The sequence below is a fragment of the Chiroxiphia lanceolata genome, chromosome 4 (assembly GCF_009829145.1).
Source record: "Chiroxiphia lanceolata isolate bChiLan1 chromosome 4, bChiLan1.pri, whole genome shotgun sequence".
In the NCBI taxonomy this organism is placed as follows: Eukaryota; Metazoa; Chordata; class Aves; order Passeriformes; family Pipridae; genus Chiroxiphia; species Chiroxiphia lanceolata.
In genome coordinates, this window is record NC_045640.1 from 14,141,356 (window position 1) to 14,158,326 (window position 16,971).

The 16,971-nt window shown below is 41.8% G+C and overlaps 1 protein-coding gene across 1 annotated transcript; it reads left to right on the top strand.

Annotated features, from left to right (window-relative positions):
* The first annotated feature begins 11,248 nt into the window (after window positions 1–11,248).
* Window positions 11,249–13,310, top strand: DRD5 (dopamine receptor D5). The gene has a single exon (XM_032685852.1). The coding sequence runs from the start codon at window positions 11,249–11,251 to the stop codon at window positions 12,704–12,706; it is 1,458 nt and encodes a 485-aa protein (XP_032541743.1). The 3' UTR covers window positions 12,707–13,310.
* The last annotated feature ends 3,661 nt before the right edge of the window (window positions 13,311–16,971 follow it).

Here is a 16,971-nt window from a genome sequence, read left to right on the forward strand (position 1 = left end):
AGTTTTTTTTAATAGCAAAATCCGAAAACATTTACTATGTAATTGGGATGTGGGAATTAATTTAGACTTCCTGAATAGCGATAAAAATCAATATATTATTATTATTATTTCCTTAACTACATAGCAAGAAATCCAGGCAAGTAACATGTATGATTAGGTATCATGCTGTATATAACTTTTTCTGATAAAATATATTTCTATTAATTGTATTTACTATATGGCATAACTGACAAATAAAGTTAATCTTTTTACTTAATTCTTCATTCAAATATTCTTGAAAGAGATAAAGCTAGTCTTAAAGGTATATGTGTTCCAGTGTCAGAATGGTGTATATTCTCTGTACAATTTTTTTATGAGTTGCTAATTTCTTTGTAGATTAGTCTCCTGGTCAGAAGATAACCACATATCTTCAAACAGGATGCTGTAAAGCAAAGCTAAAGCCTCTAGAAATCCGGAGGGCCTTTGGGTGAGGGGTTTATAAGCATAGTTTAAAAGATGTTAGAAAATAATTTCAAATCCCTGTGATATTTAGTTGATTGAATTCTCACAGAAAGCAGTGAAAAGTTGGGTGCCTGAATATTCTTAGAATTTGCACCTGTAAAATTGAAAGACTGGAACGATAACCAGAATAGTAAAAGGGAGTGACAGATAATCTAGTCCTGAATCTGATGGATCAAGGGCTGAAAAATTTCTGCTCCTGGTTCCTGAAAAGACAGTTATAGAGTTGTCACCCCCATCTGCCTGGGAGCAGGCATATTTCTGTGTGGGAGAGGTCTGCTTCTGAGCAAGATTTCAGCTGTCATGTCTGCTCTCATGCATCAGAACAAAAATGCTGGCTTTGTACCACTAGATGGCAAACACAGACCATTCGATAAATTACCTGATTGCTTCCAGGAGTTGCTTCACATCATAATCAATCTTCAGTTCTGTTTTGTGGTACGAACAGACATAACTTGCTTGGGAATTTTTGCTACCTTCTTTACCCGTTGCAAAACCCAGATAAAGTAAAGCAACTTCTGTCTGAAGTCTCAGGTGAAGTCTGAATTACATGAAGCATCAGGAAACTGAGGATGAGAACTCATATCTCCCTGCAAAGCAATTTCAGTTGTTTGATTTTAAGTGTTTTTTAAAAGAGTCAAGATCTAATCACTGCCTGTCCCTATGGCTGCTTGTCATGCTCTTTTATAACATCTCTATTAGTTCTTACATTCATTCTAGACAGTAACATTTTCTGTCTTTCCCATTGAACACAGTAGCTTGATCTCACCAACTTCCATGCAAATATCAGCTCTAACCACTCAGGTGTCTCCCAGACTGATTCTGTTTTGAGAAGAGTAAATAGGACCATCCAGATAATCAAATAAAGCTTTAATCTTCCTTCTAAATCAGCTCCTGGACAGAGTCTCCAGCTAATTCTGGTATCAGAAAAAAAATCCATTTCACTAGGTAGGCCCAAAAATTCTACTTAATCTTTTATGTGCTCATAAAGATGGCTAAAGCAAGCCTGTTTCTTCTTCCTCTGCTCCTGTGGGATGGGTCCCATGTCATTCTTCAGCTAGAACTGGTGTTCTTTAGCCGATTTCCAGCCAAAGCAGAACTAGCTTTAAATCCCCAAGGCCAAGAAGGGGCCATATGCTCTATTACAAACACATTGCACACATTTGGAAGTTTCAAAAATAAATAACATCCTTATTTAGTTATATTTCATCTGCAATTACTTCGCTCTTTCAGCTTCTTCACATTATGATTGAAATAATTTCATTTGCCCACAATATTAAATTGATTTTGAGTGCTGAAATTGAAGTTTATTCAGAAAAGTGAATTAAGGTAGCACTGGCAGAGAGCAAATGTTTTAAACATGCTAATGGGCAAATTCTATTCCGAGCTGCACTGATGAAACCCCACTGACTAAAATGGTTCTGTTTCAGGACCAAAGACTTGATTTTGACTGAAGATGCTTAAGAGGTTTTCACAACAGGAATACTGTCAAAAAATATTGTTTCATCCAAACACAGAGTATTTATGTGATGCAGCTCTTAGTGTAACTACTCTTGAAGCAAATGGTGAGCCATGAATTTCTGAATATTTGAGAAACATACATTTTTGAGAAACATACATTTTTAAGAAACATATATTTTTGGACAAGGAACAATACTCAGGTTGTTTATCATAGTGTGACCTCTAGCTCGCTGGTCAATGCTAAAGCTGGGCTTTCTCAAACAAATGTTTTCCAAATTTTTTGTTTTTCTCTAGTGTGTATCAACAATACTAACTTATGACAGGCTTGAAAAGATAAGAAATAGCACAAAGCTCCCCTATTTCTGCCTACCTATCTGCTGAAGCATGTGACAGGAGGCAGAAGAGCAGGCTTACCCAGGAGAGAGGTCTAACAGCTGCTCATTGCTATTCTCCTGAGGTGCTCCAATTTAATATTACTTAAAAAGAAATTTTTTTTTTAAGTAAATTTTTTTATTGAACTCCAAAATACACATAATATGCAAAGGATTCTGAATTTTTGCTGTGGAATCTTAACCAGAAAGTTATTCTCTCATGTTCATCATATACTTCTCTATTAGAGGAGACTTCCACTCCTTCCCTCTCTTCCCTTGATAATTTTATCTATTCAATAATACATGCTTGGGTTGCATTTAAACTCATATATATATACAGGAATAAAGGCTGGTAAGGTGCAAAAAGATCCCTACAATCCTCAATTTACTTGAAGAGTCAATCTTGCATGACCATAGATTTTTCAGGTATTTTTTAGTGTCAGTGACACAAACTCTAAGATGGAAGGAAGTGGAGGAGTCATGGTTGAGGATCTCTAAAAGTGAATTTCTTTTACTAGCATTTCTCAATACTTTGAATTTCCTCTTTTCATCACTTAAAAAAATAATTTCCAATTACTGTTTTGATAATTTTGGAAATATTTTTGTGTCTTATTGCCCACTTGTGTTCCATAGACTTTGAGTGTACTATATCAGTGGAGAGAAGCAGATGGCTTCAGAGAATAGCAGAGAGGGAAATTATCCAAGTAATTTAAGTGCATGCTTCTTTTCACTGTCTTATATAATTCAGTAAATTTCACTGAAAATCCATGAAATAAAAAAGATACCCAAACACCAAGATCTTACTACAAACACTATTTTTTTTAATTTTTCTACCTCACTCTGCCTGATTAGACATGATGTATGTACAGATGGCACATTGGATCACTTATTCCCTGGGAACTCTTGTCCTCAAGTATTTGGCCTCATTCTATGCATGCATGAATAAAATGAGATTTGGATTTAACAGAATTGAAGCAGCTGCAATTGTTAAGGAGAACTTTAAAAAAGAGGGGTAGCTCTATTAGCTTTAAAGCATTAATTTGATCTTGAAGTTGATGATAGTGGGAAGTCTCATTTTAATGTCAATAGTCCTTTTATTTATTTATTTATTTATTTATTTATTTTAGGAGGTGTGTTATGTCCCATAATATTAATTTGGTTGAGATTTAAAGTAAAACACAGTTCTCTATGGTATGTCTCCTGCCTTTCTCTACTGCTGTTTTTCACCTAAAAGAGAACTGAAAATCTTTACCAATACATTTCCTAGTTCTTGCCAGAAGCAAAGGGACCACAATTCATGCCAAAGTACAAATAAAGATGGATGCAGTAGGTGGAAAGCTCTTAAAGAGCAGGGATTGCAGGAAAACCAGCTGTTGTCTCTCTGCTTCACTTTTAACAAAGCAGTGGGCGTTTTATCTTTATTTTCTAATAAATCTTTGCTTAAATGTCACTGCAATTTACCTGGAATTAAAAGCCAGCTTGTGAAAACCACACATAGAATCATTAATTCCAGGGAACCACATCAGCATTTTATCCAAAGCAGAGTGAGGAACAGCTCCTCTCCACATGTGCTGGTTTTGGTTGGAATAGAGTTAATTTTCTTCACAGGATCTGGAAACACTGTTGATAACTCGGGCATGTTTCAGTTATTGCTGAGCAGCTCCTACACAGAGCCAAAGGCTTTTCTGCTCCTCACCCCACCTCACCAGAGAGGAGGTTGTGAGTGCACAGGGAGTTGTGAGGGGACACAGCAGGGACAGCTGATCCCAAATGAGCCAAGGGATATTCCAGATCATATGGCTTCGTGCTCAAAATATAAAGCTGATGGAGGAAGAAGGAAGTGGTGGGGGTGACATTCAGAGTGATGGCATTTGTCTTCTCAAGTCAATGTTACATGTGATGGAGCCCTGCTTTCCTGCGGATGGCTGAACACCTACATGCTCTTGGGAAGTGGTTTATGAATTCCTTGTTTTGCTTTGCTTGTGCACACAATTTTTGCATTACCTGTTGAACTGTCTTTATCTCAACTCATGAGTTTTCTCACTTTTACTATTATGATTCTCTCCTCCGTCCCACCAGTGGGGAGTAGTGAGTTGCTGGGCTAAATGATAACACCATTTAGTCAGGATTATTAAGGATATCATAATTTCTTTTCCTGCAATCAAATATTTACCAGGCTAAACTGAAATCAGAATGCTTTTTAAAATGTGCAGAAATTATTAATAACATACCTAAGGCTAAATCTACATTCATGTTTGTTTCAGACTTGAGTCCATCATTTTCTGAATTTAGTAATTTCCCCTTCTAGCAGGCAATGACTTTTGTATGAAGGCAGCAACCAACAGCAATGAGGCAAAAAGCAATAGCTTTGTAACAACATCTTAATGGTAGCTGGTTACATAACCCCCCCTCCTTGTCCCTCCTGTCTGCTCCTCTCCCAGGCATGAGGAGCATGTCTGCAGTGCTCCCCAGGTAGGGTTTTCCACCACTGCCTGCTTGAATTTAACAGCTTCATTACCAAGCAATAATTTGTTACACTAGCCAAACAGACTTTTGAAAGCATTCTTGAGTCCTTTTCCAAGCATCGGAATTTCTTTCTTCTATTTTCTTTGTTGTCTATTTTGGAAAACCTTTCCAGTGCAGTAAGAGTTAAGAACCCAAACTTCACTATATCAAGAAGAGCTGACTGTGCCTGCATTTGATATCAGCTCTGTGTGTAGGTGTGGCACTGACACTGCATCAAGTGCAGGGAAGCCTTGGCAGGGGCAAGCCACTCTGCACACTGCTCAGTGGAGACCTGGCACTGTGACAACAGAAATTAATGGGGCATAAACAATAAATTAAACACCCTCATATTCTGTCAAAGCAGAAATGAATGTTAAACTTCTGTGCAGCTACAGTTCTCATTACTATCTTTTACGTTTGGATAGAGCTACAGCTAAAATAAAATAGCCCGCCCCTCTTCAGGCCACACATCTCAGTCAACAGTACAAAAAGGAATTGCATTACCTATTTTTAACTATTAAGGCTACAACAGCAGCCATTAAGTCTTTGCAAATTATTCTAAAATTACAATAGTTGTAACTATTGCAGGTAATTAGCAAAATCAGTACAACCCATGCACAACAAACAAATGACAAATGACAAATATCAGATAATTCAATATACAATATTTTCTTTGATGAAAGCAGCTAGACAATATTTCTATTGATAGTTTCTGTCCTGTTTTCTGCTCTGGGATTTGGGAAACTGCTGGTCCCTACGGCAACACTTTTTATCTCAAACCAATACACATTTTATGTTTCATGAAGACTGTACTGTTCTCTCTATTGAGTTCCCAGGGCAAAAACAGTCTTTTAAAGTATCCGGAAAGTTAATATATATAAGAGTCTTCTGTTTGACCAACTCAGCCAAAGTAATACACAGAAAATATCACCAGGTAGAGTTACTGGCTTATCATTGCAAGGATTACTGGGACTAACTGCTGACTTCCCGTAAGTGTCATGGCTATTGCTTATGTCTCACTGTGACTTTGAACAGAAGCCTTCCCTGAGAGGGGTTCAAAAGCTGCACCATTCCTCAAATGAACTCCAGACTGACTAATTCGCCAGGTCTGATCAGGTCCTCTGCCTGCCCCATATGATGCTGTCAAGGTCCTAGCTCTTTGCTTTTCAAAGATGGATTTTGTTTTAAGGGTGCACAGCCATACACTGTGGCTATGACTTTGTGCTTAATTTGGGGTATTGGCCTTGATTTACTGAAGCATATGTTTTTCAACCTGTACGTTCCCTCCTTTGATTTGCGGTGTCAGCCAGAAGAATGGGAGGTTATAAAGGCATTACAGGGTGTGCTTGATGTTCTCTGCACTTGAAGAAGTGCATATTTCTTCTTTGACCCTCCTTGGAGAAAGAAAAGGATGACAAATCTGGAGATATTGTAGGATGAAATGCCACTGCTTGGCATGCAGAGGGCTATTCATGATTCAGAAGAAATAGCTATTTCTGTCTTACAGACGGTCAGTAGAATATACCTTAGTTTTAATTTATCAACTCCAGTACAACTCTTGTGTCAGCAGACTGAAGTCCTCATCAGCTGTTCCACTGTGTTCTCTAATAGCACTAATAGTCCTCAGGATTATTGCAGTAGGTATTTAATAAAGAACTTTCTAATCTCTATTACTGATATTCTGCTACGGAGATAAATGGGACATGTCGATTATAAAGGACCATGTAATTTTAAGTATTACTTAAGGGGAAAAAAAAGAGCAGAACTAAGTAAAAGTAGTGATTTATTGCTGTTTATCTTAAAATGACAAAGTTGCTCATGCTTCCCACTAGAGTTTAAAAATTTGAAACTTGAATCCTTCCCCCAAATAAATCCTGAACTACAAAATCTACTGCTAGGCCTATACAACCCTTAAAAAACAAAACAAAAAAAAAAAAGGAAAATCTGTGGAAATATCTTCTGGTACCATCAATTATTTCATGAGTGATCACTGGCTATGTGGGAACCATATCACACTCATTACAAAGAAAAAGTAATGGAAATAGTGGAGGAATTGTTCATCCTGTTACATATGGTTAATTAATACTATCCATCACAGTCCCAAGTCAACAAAAAACTAAATAGGATTTAAGGCTGGCAGGGGTAACTGCAGCCATCTAAAATTACTTTTCCTGAGAACTACAGAGTGCTGCTTGGTACTGTCCAAGTTAAGACAGAGCTGAAGGATGAGCTGAGGCACAGTCTCTGAGAAATGCATTCAGCCTTGGCTCTCAGACTGCAAATGATGGCAAATCTATTACAATCCAAAATCTATCACAGCAGCCATTATTCATCCTCACTGTTAAAAATGTTTGCCTTATGTCTACCCTGATTTCTCAGAGATTCAGTTTCTAGCCACTGTGGTTTTTCTAACCTTATTTGCAATATTAAAAGTAATCTGTTATAGAAAACTGTTCCCCCTGTTAGACATCATCAGTTGGTTCTAAACCTCCCATTGTCCTCCGCTCAACTGAAGAAGTTTCCCAGACACAATTCCTGCAATGCATTTCTGATAATTTTCCAATTGCTCATATTTATTTTTGTTTGAAACACGAACAGCAGAACCTGACCTAGTCTGCAAAGATTTTTCTGTGCTGCATAAATTGGTGATACAAGTTTTCTGCCTCCTTCCTCAATATTTTCATGACTATAAATACACCTGCACCTTTGTCCACCCCTGTTCAATAAAGCCTTCAGCTTCACTGACTAAGACTGATGGACCTTAAGCAAACATTCAACCGTGCTCCTAAATATAGCTCCACTTGAGCATACTTCTACAGTTAAGAACATATTCAGTGACTTCATTAAATTGGCCTGATGTGCACTGACTTCCAGCCTCCTCCACCTCTACCACTACCTCTTCTTTTCTGTTTCAGAGCCTAACTGTAATGGGAGCTTTTTGATGGGATGCTTTTATAGCCTAAACCTCAGCGTACATCTGTGTCTCTTTATTTTAACTTGCTTTTGGAATCAATTATTTTTTACCTCTTTACATCAAGTATCTCTTGATACTTGATTCTTGAGAGAATGTGTGAATTTCTGAGTGTTGGCTATTTTTAAATAAAAATTATTAGGCAGAACAATGGGTCTGTGTATTTTGAAATCAAAATACAAAACGTGGCAATGAAGGAAAAGAGCTAGTAAAACATACTTTTCTAAAATCAGGAACTGCAAAGATTTTTTTTCACTCAGAACCATTGCAGTAGCAGTTAAATTCCATTACTTCCAATCTGCCAGCTGTGAGAGAGAAGTGCAATTTTAACAGGTGAATAAAAAAAAGAAAAATGAGACAAAGCTCTGAAGGAAAAGCACAAAAGCCATTACAAAGATGATTTCAGGATGAAAAAAACCCACCCAAATCTCTCAGCAAGTGACAGCTGTGGGTTTAATGGACTATTCTTAAAATGAGATTTATATGCAAACTGCCTACAGAAAGTTAAAAAAGGATGCTAATAACCTATAAATGTTAAAGGTTTTTATCTTGGGCTCAAAAAATGTTGATAGCAGTGGATGGAATGTTATGAACACCATAAACATACCCATTACACGATTGCTTCTCTGACCTGATGCCATTATGAATGATCTGGTACAAGTGCAAAGCAGTTGTCCTGTTACCTGCTCCTTCTCCACTTCTTCACAGCTCACTGTGGGAATGGAGGTTTTAGTCTCATATGCCACCTCATCACAAACCAGTATCTTTTTCTGCTACCATTGAAAAAATTCCTGATCTCCTAATGCATTGCTTTCCCTTGAAATAAAGTTTTGAACATGCGCGCATGAAAAGTTGGATCAACACTGGAGACTATCACCAGCGTACCCACTGGCACAGGTGTGTCTTTGGCTGATGAATCTGCCCCCAGCTCAATGTTAGGTCTTCTTCCATAGGGATCTTTGGTGAGCAACAGCAGTTCACACTAGCTGAAAATTGAGAATATCTGCTAAATATTAAATAGGTGGGAGAGGATATTTTAGAGGATATATTATATCCTCTGAATTCTGAGTTATTCAGGAGCCAGACAGCCAAATGCAACAGTTGGCCAATAAACGGGATGCTTTGGGTCCACCTATTGCAAAAAGTACTGTAAAAAGCAGCGCAAATTTTCATTCTTTAGACATCTGACAAGTGAGCTTTTACAATTTTTGTTTCAATAGGTTAAAGTGTCTTCCTGGCTGCTTGCACTGCGTCTCTGCCTGACTTTACTACATGAGGCAGAGCTGGAGATGAACATACACCTGCACCTCTGCTGCTCCCAGCCACAGCCCAGACTCTTTGCTTACAACACCGGTGCTGATTTGTACGAAGCCACCAACGTGTGCTGCTGAGTTTTGGGCAGGCTATATTATTAATGAGTTACTATTGTTATTAAGAAGACAGATACCTACACACATGTTTATTTAAATTGCTAATGTGTACTGACTGCATGCATGTAAATACATATATGCATATAGACACTATATTACAAGTATGTGCACACACCTCTACACTGGAGAAGCAATGAATATAACCTAAACAAGCAAACCAGATAACTCTTTTTTACAACAAATATCTCCATTTCTGGACTAGCAGCTTCAACAAGCATGTGCACAAGTACTTGTGCAATCTGGTCCTTCATTTAGAGAAATTGTAGGAGGCATTGCTTAGGAAAGCAGAGTTTGTGCAAGCAACACACTGCCTCAGCATCACAGCTTTAGTCATGCTGTTTAGAATTCAGTGGTGACAAAAGCTAAATTCTCCCTCCAATATTAAATATATCTCTGCTTAAACGTGGAAGAGTAGTGCCAATTTCTTAAGCGAGAGCTAAAGTGAAGCTCCAGTTTTTCTTGTGACAATTTTAGAAAATTACCTAAAAGGTTACAGAGTTTTATTTATTTTTTCTTTTCCCTCTGTATTTAGTAACTCTAGCACTTAATCTTCCTTCATGTCACTGCAGATTCAGGTATAGTGAGTCTTGTACTTCCCCATCTGCCTGGAGAAGTAGCTGGAACATCCCTGAAAAGTGTGGCTTTCTCAGCCCTTTCAGTGCCAAACCAGGCTGTTGAATCAAGAACGGGTTTGATCGCTGTCAACGGTTTTAAAAAGGAATTAAGTTTAATTTTTTAATCCATAATAATTTGAATAAAAATCACAAAAGCATATTCTGTGAAGAAACAGGCACGTTAGCACATGGCAAGTCCGAGAGCACGGCATTCGCGCCTGTAATGCTCACGGTCAGAGTCCGTTTCTAGCTGTGCTAGAACCCTACCGAGAGGAATGATTCATCCCATAAACGAGCTGGAAAGAGAGAATAGGATTTTCGGTTGCCGGGCTTGCTGCCTGTAATACATCTCAGTCGTCCGGCAGAACCCTTTGGAACTAGTACCAATGCAGGCTGTTTTCTATCCCTTTGGAAGACACCCAGCCTGTCCCGCTCACCCCACCACACCTTTCAGACCGAACTGTGTCCATACCCATCCTCGACAGCACCGCTTCCCGCGGGGCTGCTGACGGGGCATTTCCCCGCTCGCCGCGGCGGGACCGCGCTCTTCCCTCCAGCTGCGCAAAAACGCCTCGCAGAGTTGGTGACAGCACCAAAGAACTGCGAGGGTGGCTCGGTTTCGGAGGGAGGGAAGGAGCGCGCAGGGCGGCCGCTCCCGCCGCCCCGTCCCCTCCCGCCCCGTTCCCCGCCAGCCTCGGCGGTGCCGGCCCGGACGGGGCATCCCTGGCTGCAGAGCATGCTCACGGGGCGGCGGGGGCGGGCGGGCCGGCGCGGGGAGCGGGGAGCGGACCCCGGGCGGGCAGCAAGGCGGGGGCGCCGCTCCGCTGAGCTGGGAGCCCGGGCGGGCACGGGGCGGGCGGAGCCGCCAGTCCGGGTGGGACACACCGGGAGCCGCGGGGGCGCAGAGCAGCCCCAGGACGAGCAGGCGCAGAGCGTGTGCCCCGCGCTGAGTCTCGGAGCGGAGAGCCCGAGGAGGAGAGGAGCGCGCTGAGCGGCGGATCGGGGAGCGCAAGCGAGAGGACGCGAGGCGGGTACCCAAACCGGGGTCCGCGGGACAAGGGACTCCGAGCAAGGGGACTCCAGGAGGGAGCCGCGGGGCGGAGACCCCGGGCACGGGGACGTGCGGAGCTGCGGGGCGGGCACCCCAGTGGGGTCCCCGGAGCGCGGGACAGGGATCCCGGGAAGGGAGCGCGGCGCCAGTGACGAGGCGCGGAGCCCCGAGCGCGGTGCGCGCTGAGCCGCGGAGCGGGGCCGCCGGGGCAGCGGAGCGGGGCCATCCGGCAGGGGTGGCGGCAGGGCGGGGGGGCAGCGGCCCCATGGGGCCGGGCGGCGGGGCGGCGCTGGCTGCTCGGTGCATCCCGGCTGCCGCCGCCCCGCCGCCGGCGGGAGCCGCCAACGATGCTGCGGGGCGGCCGGAGCCCGCTGCCTCCGCCGGCGGGGCCCCCCGGCGGGGCGCGGGGGTCGGCGGGCGCCCCCGGCGCGGCGCAGGTGGCAGCGGGCAGCCTCCTGGCTCTGCTTATCCTCTGGACGCTCTTCGGGAATGTGCTCGTATGCGCGGCCATCGTCCGCTACCGGCACCTGCGGAGCAAGGTCACCAACATCTTCATCGTTTCCCTGGCTGTCTCGGACCTACTTGTGGCCCTGCTCGTCATGCCCTGGAAGGCGGTGGCCGAGGTGGCTGGGTACTGGCCCTTTGGGGCTTTCTGCAACGTGTGGGTGGCCTTTGATATCATGTGCTCCACGGCCTCCATTCTAAACCTGTGTGTGATTAGTGTGGACAGGTACTGGGCTATTTCCAGCCCTTTCCGCTACGAGAGGAAGATGACCCAGCGATTGGCTCTGGTGATGATCAGTGTGGCATGGGCACTGTCTGTACTCATTTCCTTCATCCCCGTCCAGCTCAACTGGCACAAAAGTGGGGATGTTGTTGCTGCTGGTGATATTGGAGATGGATTTGGTACTGCTTGGGCAGCAGCAGGTGCTGTCACTACCTGGGCAGAAGATATGAGCACCACATGGGTGGCATTAGCAGCAATGAGACCCTCTGATGCGACCTCTGGCAGCAATGATACCCTCACTGGACCATCAGAGAGCTGTGACTCCAGCCTCAACAGGACTTATGCTATTTCCTCCTCCTTGATCAGTTTTTATATCCCAGTGGCTATCATGATAGTTACCTACACTCGAATCTACCGCATTGCCCAGGTGCAGATTCGTCGTATTTCTTCCTTGGAGAGGGCAGCTGAGCACGCACAGAGCTGCCGGAGCAGCCACATTGACTGCCACCATCACACAAGCCTCAAGTCCTCCATCAGGAAAGAAACCAAGGTGTTGAAGACGCTCTCTGTCATCATGGGCGTCTTTGTCTGCTGCTGGTTGCCCTTCTTCATCTTGAACTGCATGGTGCCCTTCTGCGAGAGGCCACCCAGTGACCCCCACGCTGGCCTTCCCTGTGTCAGTGAGACCACTTTTAATATCTTTGTCTGGTTTGGTTGGGCCAACTCCTCTCTCAACCCCATCATTTATGCCTTCAATGCTGACTTCAGGAAAGTTTTCTCCAACCTCTTGGGATGCGGTCAGTTTTGCTCTAGTACTCCGGTGGAGACTGTTAATATAAGCAATGAGCTTATCTCTTACAACCAGGACACCCTTTTCCATAAGGAGATAGTGACTGCTTATGTTAACATGATCCCAAATGTGGTTGACTGTGAGGAAAATCGCGAGGACCCTTTTGATAGGATGTCCCAGATCTCCCCTGACCATGAGGTTGCCACTGACTCTGTTTGTGACCTGGACTGTGAGGGGGAGATTTCGCTAGGCAAAATAACACCTTTCACTCCAAATGGTTTACATTAAATTGTATCCTGCTCTGATCAGTTCTTTTTGGATTAGAAAAGGAAATATTAGCACTGAGTGGAAAAACCTGCTGTAGTTTGGTCAGTCACTTCATGCTAAACTCACTTCTGTGTGTAGAACTTTGCAGGATGTAGACACTGTCATACAGGGGACTGGCAGCACAAACTTAAATCAGCACTTCCCCAGGCTGAGAGAGGACCAGGCAGTCATGTTGATTAGCTGTGGTGAGGTATTGTGGTATAATTACAGTCAGTTCATGTTTATAACGTGTTTGCAAATGAAAGGTGCCATTGTCACTGCTAAGTATTATGACTTCTAAAATCAGGGATGGATGTGGCTGGCATAGACATTACATAGAAAAAAATTCTGGCCTGTTTGTTTGTTCAGATGTTATGTTTCTTTTTCTCTATTTTTGTTTGTTTGTTTTTTGTTTTGATTTTTGTTTAAAGATAGAAATAGTGAGGTGGTGATTTGGATGATTATTTAAATGTGTGTTTCTGCCAAAACAGATTATGTGAAACCTTTGTTCTCCTAGGCGGTGTTGTTGCCTATGATATCCTCTGTTCCCAGATGAATAAATAAAAGTTACATTGATCAAGGGTTTATTTTCTTTCATTTGTCACCCTGAAAGGTTTACAACAAGTATTCAAACTAACAACATTTCTATTTGAATGATTAGAATGAATAGCTAAACCCTATTATTTTAAAAGCAATATAGTTGGTATAGAAAATACAGTTTTTGAACAAAAGCAAGGTTCACAGAACACTCGAATTAAATGAACTAATTTATATGGCCCTTACAGATAGATTTATGTCTCTTTTTCTTTAGTATTATAACTGATGTTATCCCTCTCTGCAGCTAAGAATATCAAGTACACATGTATATAAGCTATTAAAACTTTCCACTTTATTCTGTGTTTGAACTTACTTTTTTAAATAATATTGATGAAAAGAATTTAGTGATAGAGTGAGGAGCTGGATGTGTCTAAAAACAATAATTATGTTTGACAACAGTATCAATAATCAGCATTTCGCAGTGTAGACACTAGAGTACTCATTCACTCCGAGAGAAGAAAAAAATGTTGTTGATGTATTTTTTAGTTACTTACTTATTAACCAGAATTTAAATAAGCTGTAAGTGCTTTGACTATACAAAACATTTTAAAGCAGTCTTTAAAATTTATAAAAGAGTGTTTTGAGCCCTGTTGCTATTGAATCATTTACACCAAGTGGAATATTAGAAACAGTTGTAAGCCTTCAGCTCAGAAATCAAAAGTGATATTATTTCCAAAACAAATGATCAAAGGTAGTAAAAGCAATACCAGTATTTGTTTCAAGTTTTGGCTCACAAAATGAGCAACACTTGGATTAATTTACCCTTTAAAAATACCCATGCCAAGAGCTGAGCAGATTTGAATTGAACTGTAGGTGTGGATTAAACAGCCCTCCCTCCTAATGGCCCTGACCTGGGGGCTCCCAGTCCTGCATAACTGTGAACTGAAGGCCCCTGTATGGTATAGTGTATGGAGGAAAAGTGGGATCTGCAGTGGGCAGCATGGTTCAGGGGAATCATTTAACCAGATGCTGGAATCTGTGAACGTTATGGGCTTAATATTGAGCCTCTTTGGAAATCAAACCCTTAATACCTGTTTGGAGGTTGTCTTCCCCTTAGGATATGGGATGTAAGAAGCACAGGAGGCATGTGATTTAAATCCCTTTTTGGTTGCCTCTGCTGCAATCTGGGCTCATCTGCAAGCAATGTTTTATGTGTGTAGTCTTTGATATTAATTAGTTATATCATCTTGGATTATCTTTTCAACTGCTTGTCACTGAAGATTGACATCTACCTGAGCATTTTATTTGCTCTTGATATGAAATCTCAGTGTAATATCCCTTTACAGCTGTCCTTAGGAAAGGGTCTTGTGACTGTGGCTTAGGGAAACTTGGAAAACAAATCTTATACCCATAATGAGGTTCAGCCTACTAATGGCTTGACATCAAGGGTGAGTATGTTACCACTCCTCTGCTAAAGCAATCATATGTTGTGAGGAGTTAGCCATAGTTCTAGCCCTGCTGTTTGGATAAACTTGCCCAGAATAATACCATTTTCCCAAATGAAAATGAAGGAAACTGCTTCTGGTGATGCAGTCATGAATTATCCCAACCACAATTTAGATTTTTTTGACTTTTCTAGTTACTACTCAAATTCTGATGCTAGTACAGCATGTTAAACTGTCTAGATTTGTGCAAAAAAGCCTGTGACATCCAGATGCAAGAGGTGCAGACACCTGGTGCTGATTCCAGCTCCCGGGCAATGCTTGTATTTTATCCAGTTTAGTCCACAGTAAGCCAGAAACAGCCCGGGGAAATGGAGTAGGGAAATCATGATCTCTTCCTGAGCAGCTGTGTGCCAGCAGGCTTGCAGCCTGATGCTGGGTGTTACCCCCTGCTCCAGCAGCAGTACAGAGCAGCGGGACAATTTGGGTAGTAGCAGCAAAGAGAGTGTCCCCCCACCTCCCCCTGTAGCCTTTCTGCTTCATAATAATCCCTGTGTGGGTGGTGTGACAGTTCCCTTGGATCCAGTTCACTACAGGTATGGCAGAGGGCTAGATGTACACGAGAAGATGCTGGTGCATCACCTTGATCGGTGTTCTCCTCGTTGAGGCTTTAACTGCCTGGGTTTCTGGAATAAGTGAGTGGGCTAACTCTGGGATGCAAGAAGATATCTCCATTGGTGGGTTTATATAACAGCTTTGTGCAGAATGTTCGGAATAATCTTTATCTTAGATCTGAAGGAAGGCATTTTTTGCCTGCCCCTAGATTTTGTGAGCATGATTAGGGCAATACAGAAAGCTGCTCAAGTTGCCACTTTCTGTTGGTAATTTGCCTTTCATTACTTCATCTGGTAAATGATTTCTGAGGGTGGCTCTATGATGTAATCTCTCTTGGAGTATGTATCTGTCAAGGGGCCTCATCCTTTGCAGCCTGGGAGCATCAGAAAGGGAACATTTCTGCTTCAAAAGACAGACAGAAGGTACTTTTTTGCTGGAAGCAGAGCTTGACCTTACGGATCTGAAAGAAAACCTTTTTCTTAACTCACAGGGAAAATTTGTTGCTTTTTAATGTGTCATACTTACTTACCAAAGCTAGAGTATTCAGAATTAACAAAATAAACTTTTAAAAGAAATGTGTATTTTGCCTTGAACTATAAAAAGGGGCAACCGTTTTTAATGAAAACATTCCCAAAAGGATTGTTCTAACTTGTTTCTCTCAGATGAAACTGCTGCCCTACTTTTTTAATGGTTTCCCTCTTAAAGACTAATGCATCTGCCTAACCGTAGAGCAGAGTTCATTGGCAGTGCAAGTAGGTTTTTATAATCCCCATATCCTTGTGGTGTCTCTCTGGAACTCATCTGTACCAATGGTTCTGTGCCTCTCATCCACATCTTCTGTGAAAGTCACCTTGCTCCTGTCATGCATTTTACTCGTCAATTAAGCATGATCACTTACTGCTATTGCTAGCTCAGTTGTTGTTTTTGTAATTCTTTTTTTTGTTCATTTGTTTTGTATTTTAATGCTTTGACTTAATCTAGTCCTGAGTGATGGCTGACTTTCAAGGTCACAGATTGTTTTCGGTTTCTGTTTTGAGTTATTGTTAGAAATCAATACGTGTCACTTTTAAATTACCTCTTAGCCAGCTGAATCTTGTGTTATGGCTTCTTTACTCTGTTAGTCCTGGATAACACCCTACCAAAGGAGGGGCAGTGTATCTGGTCTGTATCTCTGTGTGTAATTACAGACGGGTCATTTTAGTGAAAGAGCAGAACCTGTGAAGCTATCTCAGTTAATTTTTAAGAATCTGGGAAGTGGAGGGCACAAAAGTGTTTTGTGTAAAATGCTGCAAACACCATGAAGACTCACTCACTATTCAAACACCAAAAGAGCTTTTAACAACTCTGGCTTTATCAATGGGTGTTGGGTTATATAGTGGTTTGTTTTTTTGCTCCCAAGCTGAGGAAATGTATATGTCTTTCTGAGAGGTGAACACAGATAAAACACTTTCCAAAGGAAGAAAAATTACTACAGTATTTTTTGGTAAGTCTGGTACTTTATCCTTTTGCATTCATTGTGTTTTTTACTTTTACCAAACACGAAATGATGTGTGTCTCAGGGAGGCTCCCTGCTGAGAACTCTCGTATTTTTGTAACATATAACAAAAAAGGCTTCAAAATTAGGAAGGCTTCTTGTAGAAATAACACTAAGCA

Excerpts from the sequence above, each read along its gene's own strand:
- DRD5 (XM_032685852.1), top strand. The coding sequence starts at position 11,249 with ATGCTGCGGGGCGGCCGGAGCCCGCTGCCTCCGCCGGCGGGGCCCCCC.